The sequence below is a fragment of the Oncorhynchus nerka genome, linkage group LG27 (assembly GCF_034236695.1).
Source record: "Oncorhynchus nerka isolate Pitt River linkage group LG27, Oner_Uvic_2.0, whole genome shotgun sequence".
Lineage (NCBI taxonomy): Eukaryota > Metazoa > Chordata > Actinopteri > Salmoniformes > Salmonidae > Oncorhynchus > Oncorhynchus nerka.
In genome coordinates this window covers 2,164,350-2,178,802 of record NC_088422.1, presented here as the reverse complement: position 1 = coordinate 2,178,802, position 14,453 = coordinate 2,164,350, and the positions used below count along the sequence as shown (strand labels likewise).

The window sequence follows — 14,453 nt, the reverse complement described above, 5'->3', positions numbered from 1 at the left end:
GGTTGCTATGGTAACCGGTGAACTATGGAGGAGGACAACGCTGCCGCGGCTCTCGACAATATTGTGACAGAATTTCACACATACGAAGATTTCCTCGACTCTCAAATTACGTCGTTGGACTTGTATTATCTCGAGGTAAAGGCTTAAAAGTGTTGCAAATGTGTTTCGATAAGTTTCTGTCAGCGTTTACCACCACACGACGTTGGCGAGTCAAAACGTCCTTTCGCTAACGTTACGTTGCTATAGCAGCTAACCTAGCGATAGATATAACATAGCTTGACATATGCAGTTGGCATTACTTGGTTGACATGGCTATTAATTGTGCCCTCTTGCGCGATGTAAAAAAGTATCGTACCAAACTATGTAGTGCACCTTGAAACTTGTTTGTTGTGGTAGTCAAAATGATCAGGCGGTAGGTGGCAGTATAGGCCTTGACTTCAGTGAGGCAGTCATTGGTAGGTTCATTGAGTAACAAAGTGAAAAGCTATGTTCGAATAACGTAAACTCACCCCATTCCGTAGAAATGTGCGCAACCGCAACATTCAAACGAGGCTACAAAGAAATCTAATGGAACTGTAGCTCACTGTGTTGACTTCAAAATCAGGGGTGTGAACTAGGTTTATATTCAAGCGTTGATCGACATGGTAATGGATCTAGGGTATTGGAGAAAAGTTGAAAAAAAACGGACCCTCCGTTACATCGGGTCGTGTCATGTAACTTACAGCACGCATAAAGCAACTATTTCTGTCGTAGAATCTCTCTCCACCAGGTGTAGCACTTCTATCATCCTTTAAAAACAAGTAATGGACAGTGACAAATCAAATCAAATTTTATTTGTCACATACACATGGTTAGCAGATGTTAGTGCGAGTGTAGCGAAATGCTTGTGCTTCTAGTTCCGACAATGCAGTGATAAGCAACAAGTAATCTAACTAACAATTCTAAAACTACTGTCTTATACACAGTGTAAGGGGATAAAGAATATGTACATAAGGATATATGAATGAGTGATGGTACAGAGCAGCATACAGTAGATGGTATCGAGTACAGTATATACATATGAGATGAGTATGTAGACAAAGTAAACAAAGTGGCATAGTTAAAGTGGCTAGTGATACATGTATTACATAAGGATGCAGTCGATGATGTAGAGTACAGTATATACGTATGCATATGAGATGAATAATGTAGGGTAAGTAACATTATATAAGGTAGCATTGTTTAAAGTGGCTAGTGATAACTCACAGGGGTAAGGGGGGGATACCTAGTCATTGCATGCGATCATCATTCTCAAAGCCGCTGTTAACTTCTAAGATCACTTTAGCACCGCCCTAAAAACCCCATTCAAATTCGACACAAACCTTCAAATAGGTATGTAATGACACATTATATAAACTCTTTATAGTGTTTTATTTACATTTTAGAGGCGGTAAGGTGATAAGTTTACTCTAACTTCCGCGACGCATATAAGGCCCTGCCCCGCCCCCCTTTCGGAAAAGCTGACCACGACTCCATTTTGCTGATCCCTGCCTACAGGCAGAAACTAAAACAAGAGGCTCCCACGCTGAGGTCTGTCCAACGCTGGTCAGACCAAGCTGACTCCACACTCCAAGACTGCTTCCATCACGTGGACTGGGACATGTTTCGTATTGTAAGTCGCTCTGGATAAGAGCGTCTGCTAAATGACTTAAATGTAATGTAAATGTATTGCGTCAGATGGAAATATTGACGAATACGCTGATTCGGTGTGCGAGTTCATCAGAACGTGCGTCGAAGATGTCGTTCCCATAGCAACGATAAAAACATTCCCAAACCAGAAACCGTGGATTGATGGCAGCATTCGCGTGAAACTGAAAGCGCGAACCACTGCTTTTAATCAGGGCAAGGTGTCTGGTAATATGTCCGAATATAAACAATGCAGCTATTCCCTCCTTAAGGCTATTAAACAAGCTAAGCGTCAGTACAGAGACAAAGTGGAATCTCAATTCAATGGCTCAGACACAAGAGGCATGTGGCAGGGTCTACAGTCAATCACGGACTACAAGAAGAAACCCAGCCCAGTCACGGACCAGGATGTCTTGCTCCCAGGCAGACTAAATAACTTTTTTGCCCGCTTTGAGGACAATACAGTGCCACTGACACGGCCTGCAACGAAAACATGCGGTCTCTCCTTCACTGCAGCCGAGGTGAGTAAGACATTTAAACGTGTTAACCCTCGCAAGGCTGCAGGCCCAGACGGCATCCCCAGCCGCGCCCTCAGAGCATGCGCAGACCAGCTGGCCGGTGTGTTTACGGACATATTCAATCAATCCCTATACCAGTCTGCTGTTCCCACATGCTTCAAGAGGGCCACCATTGTTCCTGTTCCCAAGAAAGCTAAGGTAACTGAGCTAAACGACTACCGCCCCGTAGCACTCACTTCCGTCATCATGAAGTGCTTTGAGAGACTAGTCAAGGACCATATCACCTCCACCCTACCTGACACCCTAGACCCACTCCAATTTGCTTACCGCCCAAATAGGTCCACAGACGATGCAATCTCAACCACACTGCACACTGCCCTAACCCACCTGGACAAGAGGAATACCTATGTGAGAATACTGTTCATCGACTACAGCTCGGCATTCAACACCATAGTACCCTCCAAGCTCGTCATCAAGCTCGAGACCCTGGGTCTCGACCCCGCCCTGTGCAACTGGGTACTGGACTTCCTGACGGGCCGCCCCCAGGTGGTGAGGGTAGGCAACAACATCTCCTCCCGCTGATCCTCAACACGGGGCCCCACAAGGGTGCGTTCTGAGCCCTCTCCTGTACTCCCTGTTCACCCACGACTGCGTGGCCATGCACGCCTCCAACTCAATCATCAAGTTTGCGGACGACACAACAGTGGTAGGCTTGATTACCAACAACGACGAGACGGCCTACAGGGAGGAGGTGAGGGCCCTCGGAGTGTGGTGTCAGGAAAATAACCTCACACTCAACGTCAACAAAGGAGGAGATGATTGTGGACTTCAGGAAACAGCAGAGGGAACACCCCCTATCCACATCGATGGATCAGTAGTGGAGAGGGTAGCAAGTTTTAAGTTCCTCGGCATACACATCACAGACAAACTGAATTGGTCCACTCACACTGACAGCGTCGTGAAGAAGGCGCAGCAGCGCCTCTTCAACCTCAGGAGGCTGAAGAAATTCGGCTTGTCACCAAAAGGACTCACAAACTTCTACAGATGCACAATCGAGAGCATCCTGGCGGGCTGTATCACCGCCTGGTACGGCAACTGCTCCGCCCTCAACCGTAAGGCTCTCCAGAGGGTAGTGAGGTCTGCACAACGCATCACCGGGGGCAAACTACCTGCCCTCCAGGACACCTACACCACCCGATGTTACAGGAAGGCCATAAAGATCATCAAGGACATCAACCACCCGAACCACTGCCTGTTCACCCCGCTATCATCCAGAAGGCGAGGTCAGTACAGGTGCATCAAAGCTGGGACCGAGAGACTGAAAAACAGCTTCTATCTCAAGGCCATCAGACTGTTAAACAGCCACCACTAACATTGAGTGGCTGCTGCCAACACACTGTCATTGACACTGACCCAACTCCAGCCACTTTAATAATGGAAATTGATGGGAAATGATGTAAATATATCACTAGCCACTTTAAACAATGCTACCTTATATAATGTTACTTACCCTACATTATTCATCTCATATGCATATGTATATACTGTACTCTAGATCATCGACTGCATTCTTATGTCACTAGCCACTTTAACTATGCCACTTTGTTTACTTTGTCTACATACTCATCTCATATGTATATACTGTACTCGATACCATCTACTGTATGCTGCTCTGTACCATCACTCATTCATATATCCTTATGTACATATTCCTTATCCCCTTACACTGTGTATAAGACAGTAGTTTTGGAATTGTTAGTTAGATTACTTGTTGGTTATCACTGCATTGTCGGAACTAGAAGCACAAGCATTTCGCTACACTCGCATTAACATCTGCTAACCATGTGCCATTTTTAAAAAGACCCGACGGGGCTCATTGCCTGCTTGAATTATGCAGAAACGGGCAGCGTTTAGGTCATGTCATTGATTCTGTTGGAAAGGGGAGAAATTGTTCTTTACAATAGTATTGACATTACAGTTGATCTGGAAGTATTACGTTTTTGGGGTGCTAAAATAAGGGCAATTGTACGGACCAAGGCGATGTACGAGTTTACGTTATATACTATTAGTTCATTTTAGGAACGTTATACTGTTGGGGCAGCAGGTAGCCTAGTGGTTAGAGCATTAGGCCAGCAACCGAAAGGTTGCAAGATTGAATCCCAGAGCTGACAAGGTAAAAAATATGCCGTTCTGCCCCCCAGTTAACTCACTGTTCCTAGGCCGTCATTGTAAATAAGAAGTTGTTCATAACTGACTTGCCTAGTTTAAAAAAAAAATGAACGGTGTCCTTTCAGTTGAGCGTATTATGCTTGTCTACCGGAAGTTGATGCCATTGCAACGCAACCTCTTGCTAGCTTGTTGGCATTAACTCATTACTGGCTAGACATCTTACTACTTTGGGTGTGTTGGTAAATTCATTCTAGAGTGCCAGAGTGCGCTCTGGGCGATTGTAAATTCAAAACGTTGTCAGGTTATCTGTGTGTAAATAGGGAGCGTTCAGAGTGCACACTGGACGCTCTGGCCGAGAAGTGGGCTTGATCCGAGCTTTCTGACCTCACAACGGCAGTCAAGCACCCAAGCTAGCTGGCTAACGTTGGCTAGTTTGCTAGTTACTTCCAGTACGAATGAGAGAACACACTCATGTTATCCAGAGCGTTGTTAACTGTAACTGCCCTGCTGGCAACCATTGAATTACGCCTTTTTGCCTACTTTCACCTACACCGGCTGTATTCAACGGGTGTTGAGCGTTCGTATATTCATCAGTTGTTCTGCGCACTGGCATACTCAGACAAGAGTGCTCTGAATTTGGAGTAGATAGCCAGACCGAATTTACGAACGCACCCTTAATATACTGGCAATTTCCATGTAAATACTAGCCAATTAACGTTTGGTCATGTAGCTAGCTAACATACATACTGCTGTAATGATATGCTATGCGGTTCTTACGGATACCGTATCGAACAAATTGTCAGCCAAAGTAACTTCTTTTAAAAGTCATTACATTAATTAACATTTGTCATAATTAGTTAAAGCAATTAATTAGTATCTGCTCTCGTCGGACTCGGGCTGCTTATTTTCCACCATTTTCTGATTTCTGAAGAATTGCATTAGGGGCCCTAAAAGCACGGAAATAGTGTCCACTGCTTGTATACTATAAGCACGAGGGGTGTGGTATTTGGATACAGTGCTTAGTCGTGATTTATTGGCCATATACCAAAAACCTCAGAGGTGCCTTATTGCTATTATAAACTGGGTACCAACATAATTAGAGCATTAAAAATATGTTTTGTCATACACGTGGTATACGTGATATACCACGGCTGTCAGCCAATCAGCATTCAGGGCTCGAACCACCCAGTTTATAATTGGTATTTTGCCGAATGTAGTACGACATCCGGGAACTTTTGGCATACTAACTTTACCCTTACTATGACCAATGCGCATACTACATACTCAGTTTATGTCATAAATAGTAGCAGTTAGAACAGGAAGCCCAGTGGCCGACAGTGGGAGAAGATACTAGAGTTAGTACAGGAAGCCCAGTGGGAGAAGATACTAGAGTTAGTACAGGAAGCCCAGTGGTCGACAGTGGGAGAAGACAGTAGAGTTAGTACAGGAAGGCCAGTGGTCGACAGTGGGAGAAGACAGTAGAGTTAGTACAGGAAGCCCAGTGGGAGAATATACTAGAGTTAGTACAGGAAGCCCAGTGGGAGAATATACTAGAGTTAGTACAGGAAGCCCAGTGGGAGAAGATACTAGAGTTAGAACAGGAAGCCCAGTGGGAGAAGACAGTAGAGTTAGTACAGGAAGCCCAGTGGGAGAATATACTAGAGTTAGAACAGGAAGCCCAGTGGGAGAAGATACTAGAGTTAGAACAGGAAGCCCAGTGGCAGATAGTGGAAGAAGATAGTAGAGTTAGAACAGGAAGCCCAGTGGCAGACAGTGGGAGAAGATACTAGAGGTAGAACAGGAAGCCCAGTGGCAGACAGTGGAGAAGATAGTAGAGTTAGAACAGGAGGCCCAGTGGTCGACAGTGGGAGAAGATACTAGAGTTAGAACAGGAAGCCCAGTGGCCGACAGTGGGAGAAGATACTAGAGTTAGTACAGGAAGCCCAGTGGCAGACAGTGGGAGAAGATAGTAGAGTTAGTACAGGAAGCCCAGTGGGAGAAGATACTAGAGTTAGTACAGGAAGCCCAGTGGCAGACAGTGGGAGAAGACAGTAGAGTTAGAACAGGAAGCCCAGTGGCCGACAGTGGGAGAAGATACTAGAGTTAGAACAGGAAGCCCAGTGGGAGAAGATACTAGAGTTAGAACAGGAAGCCCAGTGGGAGAATATACTAGAGTTAGAACAGGAAGCCCAGTGGGAGAAGATACTAGAGTTAGAACAGGAAGCCCAGTGGGAGACAGTGGGAGAAGATACTAGAGTTAGAACAGGAAGCCCAGTGGGAGACAGTGGGAGAAGATACTAGAGTTAGAACAGGAAGCCCAGTGGCAGACAGTGGGAGAAGATACTAGAGTTAGTACAGGAAGCCCAGTGGGAGAAGATACTAGAGTTAGAACAGGAAGCCCAGTGGCAGACAGTGGGAGAAGATATTAGAGTTACTACAGGAAGCCCAGTGGGAGACAGTGGGATAAGATACTAGAGTTAGAACAGGAAGCCCAGTGGGAGAAGATACTAGAGTTAGAACAGGAAGCCCAGTGGGAGAAGATACTAGAGTTAGAACAGGAAGCCCAGTGGGAGAAGATACTAGAGTTAGAACAGGAAGCCCAGTGGGAGAAGATACTAGAGTTAGAACAGGAAGCCCAGTGGCAGACAGTTGGAGAAGATACTAGAGTTAGAACAGGAAGCCCAGTGGGAGAAGATATTAGAGTTACTACAGGAAGCCCAGTGGCCGACAGTGGGAGAAGATACTAGAGTTAGAACAGGAAGCCCAGTGGGAGAAGATACTAGAGTTAGAACAGGAAGCCCAGTGGCAGACAGTGGGAGAAGATACTAGAGTTAGTACAGGAAGCCCAGTGGCAGACAGTGGGAGAAGATACTAGAGTTAGAACAGGAAGCCCAGTGGCAGACAGTGGGAGAAGATATTAGAGTTACTACAGGAAGCCCAGTGGGAGACAGTGGGAGAAGATACTAGAGTTAGAACAGGAAGCCCAGTCGGAGAAGATGGATTTTGATCGGTGACATTTAATCTTAATACAGTTTTCTGTTCCCAAAACTAGAATCTGTTATGAACAGAGCGGACTACGTTTTAAATACTTTAACCTTCGCCAAAGTTGTGTTGTTTAGAAGGACTGCAAAGACGAATTCAGTAATTGCACACGCACACTTCAGAGTAGGCGCTTCCTAGCTTCAATATAATATTCACTTTAAAGTGTGCCTTGTTTCAGCACCACCTCCCAGCTTCAATATAATATTCACTTTAAAGTGTGCCTTGTTTCAGCACCACCTCCCAGCTTCAATATAATATTCACTTTAAAGTGTGCCTTGTTTCAGCACCACCTCCCAGCTTCAATATAATATTCACTTTAAAGTGTGCCTTGTTTCAGCACCACCTCCCAGCTTCAATATAATATTCACTTTAAAGTGTGCCTTGTTTCAGCACCACCTCCCAGCTTCAATATAATATTCACTTTAAAGTGTGCCTTGTTTCAGCACCACCTCCCAGCTTCAATATAATATTCACTTTAAAGTGTGCCTTGTTTCAGCACCACCTCCCAGCTTCAATATAATATTCACTTTAAAGTGTGCCTTGTTTCAGCACCACCTCCCAGCTTCAATATAATATTCACTTTAAAGTGTGCCTTGTTTCAGCACCACCTCCCAGCTTCAATATAATATTCACTTTAAAGTGTGCCTTGTTTCAGCACCACCTCCCAGCTTCAATATAATATTCACTTTAAAGTGTGCCTTGTTTCAGCACCACCTCCCAGCTTCAATATAATATTCACTTTAAAGTGTGCCTTGTTTCAGCACCACCTCCCAGCTTCAATATAATATTCACTTTAAAGTGTGCCTTGTTTCAGCACCACCTCCCAGCTTCAATATAATATTCACTTTAAAGTGTGCCTTGTTTCAGCACCACCTCCCAGCTTCAATATAATATTCACTTTAAAATGTGCCTTGTTTCAGCACCACATCCCAGCTTCAATATAATATTCACTTTAAAGTGTGCCTTGTTTCAGCACCACCTCCCAGCTTCAATATAATATTCACTTTAAAATGTGCCTTGTTTCAGCACCACCTCCCAGCTTCAATATAACATTCACTTTAAAGTGTGCCTTGTTTCAGCACCACCTCCCAGGAACAGTTGGGTCCTAGGCAGAGAATGTTTAGCATCATGGAAACATCACCTATTTCCTGAAAATTTGCTCATTTCTATCAATCCAACAAAGAAAAAATACAATCAAAGGGCTAAATGAGTTTATAGGGCTAAATGAGTTTATAGGGCTAAATGAGTTTATAGGGCTAAATGAGTTTATAGGGCTAAATTATACTGGAGAAAAATATACACGAAACATGCAACAATTTCAAAGATTTTACTGAGTTACAGTTCATATACAGAAATCAGTCAATTTAAAGAAATACATTTAGCCCTAATCTATGGATTTCACATGACTGGGAATACAGATATGCATCTGTTGGTCATAGATACCTTAAAAAAGTAGGGGCGTGGATCAGAAAACCAGTCTGTATCTGGTGTGATCACCATTTGTCTCATGCAGCGTGACACATCTCCTTCACATAGAGTTGATCAGGCTGTTGATTGTGGCCTGTGGAATGTTGTCCCACTCCTCCTTAAATGGCTGTGGAGGTTTCTGGATATTGGTGGGAACTGGAACAGGCTGTCGTACACATCGATCCAGAGCATCCCAAACATGCTCAATGGGTGACATGTCTGGTGAATGTGCAGGCCATGGAAGAACTGAGCTTCCAGGAATTGTGAACAGATCCTCGCGGCACAGGGCCGTGCATTATCATGCTGAAACATGAGGTGATGGAGGCGGATGAATGGCGCGACAATGGGCCTCAGGTTCTTGTCACGGTATCTCTGCATTCAAATTGGCATTGCTAGAATGCAGTTGTGTTCGTTGTCTGTAGCTTATGCATGCCCATACCACAATCCCACTGCCACCATGTTCACAACATTGACATCAGCAAACCACTCGCCCACATGACGCCATACAAGTTGTTTGCTATCTGCCTGGTACAATTGAAACCAGTATTAATCCGTGAACATTTTTGACTGTCCTATTTTCATTTAAAAAAAATCTTTATTTAATTTTCAGCCCTGTCAAAGGGGGTGGTATTTGTCATTGAATATGAGAAATGTCATAAATTCAGCTTCTACGCCTATAAGGGCTATTTGTTTAACAGCTTCACCAGTAGATGGGACTTTTGGCTATTGCTGAGAAGTTACATAACGTTCAGCTGAATAGCCATGTCATGCTGGAACACCTGTGTCCACAGAGGGTAGAACACAACATGTATCTCACCTGGTTATCAACTCTGGACAAACAGTATCAAACTCTATCACCTCCCTCACTTTCAGGTGTAGACACACTGCAGTCAACCCAGGTCTAGGCTAAACCTGCACAGTCATGATTTATGTGGGTATTGATTAAAGTGTGTTGTTGCCAATGATTTTTCTATGGACACTTTTACCAGACTTCTGATGTTTGATAGTATTTAGGCCTTGGTTAGTCAAGTGTACATTTCTGAAAATCTAGCTAGGGTTTTTTTCCCCAGAGTCAGGTATTTAGAGAGTTGGTATATTGAGTTTTTAGCATTACGATATTCAAAATATTAAAAAAACTAGGCCCGACTCTAAATACATGGCTGTGGTTTGCCCTATAACATCTATGCCAACAGGAAACCCCAACAACCAATCAGAAGTTTATTTAGAAAACATTTTGGGTTTGAGTCCATTCAGCAATGTAATCCTAGTTGTTTAAAACAAGCAAATCAAGTTTGAATAGCGGAACTCAGAACAGTCAAATGGACTCAGTCAATGAGCGTTGACATGACAACGGATTAAGACAGTGAACGCCACATCACTGACCGAATAAAGTTATTTTGGAAATAATATAACTAATTTACTTGGAATGGTTTGCCACATGAAAGGTGAAAGAAATAGAAACTTTCCCTGACTTGTCTGGATGTTGAGGCCTGAGGACTGGCTGGGTGAGGACTGGCTGGGCTTGGCTTTGCTTAGTTCGGGTAGTAGAATGACATGTGGCACAAGCCTTGATCCAACCAGCCACAGGCCTGGGTTGGGTTGAACTTAAAAGGATAGCTCTGTTTAGATGACTGGTCATGGTGATGTGTATATATCAAGCTATGTCCTTACCACATATTTGACCACAAGCATGCTGCCTCCCTTAACCTAACCCTACGACCTCTGCTATGCACACACACACACAATATTTTTAAAATCTACAATTCATCTTTAGCAGACTGTCCATTATGTTTTGCATTGTCTACTCCAGCCTCCAATCAAAAAGAAGCTCAACGTGTGTGTGTCTGTTTATATATGTGTATAGTGGTGGGGGTTATTAGTGCGCCCCCCCCTCCCTGTCTTTCTGAGCAGATGTCCATTCATTGCTCCTGTAGGATGAGGAGTAGGGATGGTTACCTTTCTGTTTATGTGTGTGTGTGGTGGGGGGGGTTCGTCAGTGGATCCACCTTCCCCTCCCTATCTGTCTGACCAGATCTCTTTTCATTGCTCCACCAGGATGAGGAGTTGGCTCGCCAGCTGGTGGAGCTGGGCTACAGGGGCAGCGGAGAGGTCCTGAAGAGGGAGGAATTTGAGACCAGGAAAGCAGCTGCAGAAGCCTCCAGGCTCTCCAAGAGGAGCCAGCAGAAGTAAGTCAGTTAGACAGTGAAGCTATCTGTCAATTAGGGGCCACAGGAAGGCACTGTCTGTCTGTCAACTAGTGGCCACAGTGCTCTCCAAGAGGAAGGCACTGTCTGTCTGTCAACTAGTGGCCACAGTGCTCTCCAAGAGGAAGGCACTGTCTGTCTTTCAACTAGTGGCCACAGTGCTCTCCAAGAGGAAGGCACTGTCTGTCTGTCAACTAGTGGCCACAGTGCTCTCCAAGAGGAAGGCACTGTCTGACTGTCAATTAGGGGCCACAGTGCTCTCTAAGGGGAAGGCCACAGTGCTCTCCAAGAGGAAGGCACTGTCTGATTGTCAACTAGTGGCCACAGTGCTCTCTAAGGGGAAGACATTGTCTGTTTGGGCTTTTGTCTTTGTGAGTGTGTTGTGCTGGATTTGACTTCATTGTAGAAAGGAAAATGTTGTGATGATTTGAGCTTGACACGACATCTGCAGCGATCACGATCTCGATGAATGTCATCTGGGATATTACTCCAATCAAATGTGAATAAAAACTACAGGTTACAAATTCAAAAACGAGAATTTCAACACCACAATACATTTGTACATTTAATCAAAACAAATGCAATTGTCATTTAACATTCTCAACGTTAGACTCCTACACTGCCCTAGCGACACCAGGGAATCAAGACACAGGGAGTTCTAGCAGGTTATTAAATTAGGATTGACCTAATTCGGTGGAGACCCGAGGAACCTCGAGTTAACCAACCCTGTGAACGCAGTAGGTATCTTATGTTTTTATACTTCAACTAAGAAGTTCGGTAAGACAGAAGCTTGTGTAGAGTTTTGTAAACACAAAGGGAATAGTGAATTGATCTACGGGACTTTAATGAGGACCAGCCAACCTTTTGATACAGGATTAAAACTGTTACCTGGATTAAAACTGTGTTATACTGCGCATTAAAACTGTTACCTGTTATGAAGTGAAAGGCATTCTGGTAAATGGTGTCACCATTGTTAAGAACTGGCAGGAAAGTTGACTTTACTATCTGCTTCCTGCTGTTTAGGAAGATGCTAGATCTATCTCTGAAAAAGAAGCCCACTATAAATCTGAGCTTTTTAACTAGCTCATCAGTATTTAAACCTTTAATCCTTGTCAATCCAAAATGCCCCGATATTTATAGGCGGGAACCCAATCGATTCGAGAACCATACAATTAATAAATATGTAGGACATCTGAAACATTCTTGTGAGAACTAGAGAGCAACATATATTTAGTCTTGCCCACATTAAGTACAGTTTTTAAACCAACCAGGGCTTTCTGTAAGGTAACAAAATCAGATTTCAGCTCTAACAACATCTGGTCTCCAGTTGGGGCAATGGCATAAATAACAGTATTGTCTGCACATAGATGAAAATTACAAGTTTTAACATATAGACCAATATTATTTATATGAATGTTAAAGAGAAACGGTCCCAGTGCTGACCCCTGTGGTACACCTTTCATAATATCCAGGAAACTAGACTCAACACCATCGAACCGGTCCCAGTGCTGACCCCTGTGGTACACCTTTCATAATATACAGGAAACTAGACTCAACACCATCGAACCGGTCCCAGTACCGACCCCTGTGGTACACCTTTCGTAATATCCGGGAAACTAGACTTAACACCATCAAGAAATCACACATTGTATTCTGTTAGATAATTCTCAAACCACTTATAAGAAGCCTGATCTAGGCCTATTTCAGTCAACTTTTGAATTAGAAGTTAATGCTCGACAGTGTCAAAGGCCTTGGAAAGGTCTTTGCAGCACAATGATTTTTATGATAACACATTAAAAACAAGCGTAGCAACTGAAACGGTGCTATGTCCTGGTCTAAAACCAGACTGGTACACATTAAGAATAAAAATGAGAAGTTAAAGTTCTCTGCTGAGAGTTAGTCAGGGATTCTAAAACTTTGGAAAGGCAAGAATATTTGGAAATGTAGACGGTAGTTATCTAAGTCAAAATTATATTTATCTTTAATGTCTATTGCAGTGTGCAGGTTGTTCATCTGGGTTGGTGATAGGCGACACAACCTGGTCCCAGATCTGTTATTGCTGACTTTTTACAAACTCCAGATGTAGAACTAGGCTAGAGGAGACTCCCCTAGAGATGAACTGAAACCATCTAAAGCTCTCTGCTAGAGGAGACTCCCCTAGAGATGAACTGAAACCATCTAAAGCTCTCTGACTCCCCTAGAGATGAACTGAAACCATCTCACTCTCTGCTAGAGATGAACTGAAACCATCTAAAGCTCTCTGCTAGAGGAGACTCCCCTAGAGATGAACTGAAACCATCTAAAGCTCTCTGCTAGAGGAGACTCCCCTAGAGATGAACTGAAACCATCTAAAGCTCTCTGCTAGAGGAGACTCCCCTAGAGATGAACTGAAAGATGAACTGAAACCCATCTCAAGACTCCCTGAACTGAAACCATCTAAAGAGGAGACTCCCCTAGAGGAGTAGAGATGAACTGAAACCATCTAAAGCTCTCTGCTAGAGGACACCATCTAAAGCTCTCTGCTAGAGGAGACTCCCCTAGAGATGAACTGAAACCATCTAAAGCTCTCTGCTAGAGGACACTCCCGTAGAGATGAACTGAAACCATCTAAAGCTCTCTGCTAGAGCAGGTGAACTTACTGAAACATCTTCATACTTGATTTAGCCGTTTGATGATGTAGCTTCAATGTAGCCTATTCCCTCTGTGCCCTGGTGTGACCTGGCTTTGCCCCTCTATCTAGGCTAAAAGTTCACCATTAATGACGTTCGTCACCAAGGCAAATATTGTGCTGTAATTCCTAGGCTACCCCTGATAACATTGTCACTAATCCTCGATCAGGGGTCTCCAACCTTTTCTAGCATGAGAGCTACTTGTAAAAAATGTACGTGTCGTGAGCCACTCATTTTTTCCTAGCTTTTCAAGTGGGCACATTCTTCTTTTCTCCTCTCCCCTGCAACTCTTCTTCTTAGTGTACTAGAGGAAGTAGTTCACTATGTTGTCAACTCTTCCCTGGTCCTTAGTGTACTAGAGAAAGTAGTGCACTATGTTGTCAACTCTTCCCTGGTCCTTAGTGTACTAGAGAAAGTAGTTCACTATGTTGTCAACTCTTCCCTGGTCCTTAGTGTACTAGAGAAAGTAGTTCACTATGTTGTCAACTCTTCCCTGGTCCTTAGTGTACTAGAGAAAGTAGTGCACTATGTTGTCAACTCTTCCCTGGTCCTTAGTGTACTAGAGGAAGTAGTTCACTATGTTGTCAACTCTTCCCTGTTCCTTAGTGTACTAGAGAAAGTAGTGCACTATGTTGTCAACTCTTCCCTGGTCCTTAGTGTACTAGAGAAAGTAGTTCACTATGTTGTCAACTCTTCCCTGGTCCTTAGTGTACTAGAGA

At 43.8% G+C, this 14,453-nt stretch overlaps 1 protein-coding gene across 1 annotated transcript in view; it reads left to right on the top strand.

The window, feature by feature from the left end:
• The window catches only part of cfap299 (cilia and flagella associated protein 299), a 300,550-nt gene continuing 286,097 nt past the window's right edge, over window positions 1-14,453 (top strand). The window contains exons 1-2 of the mRNA XM_065011317.1: window positions 1-135; window positions 10,917-11,047. Coding sequence (XP_064867389.1) covers window positions 25-135; window positions 10,917-11,047 — 242 coding nt within the window. The 5' untranslated portion in view covers window positions 1-24. The remainder of the gene's footprint in view (window positions 136-10,916; window positions 11,048-14,453) is intronic.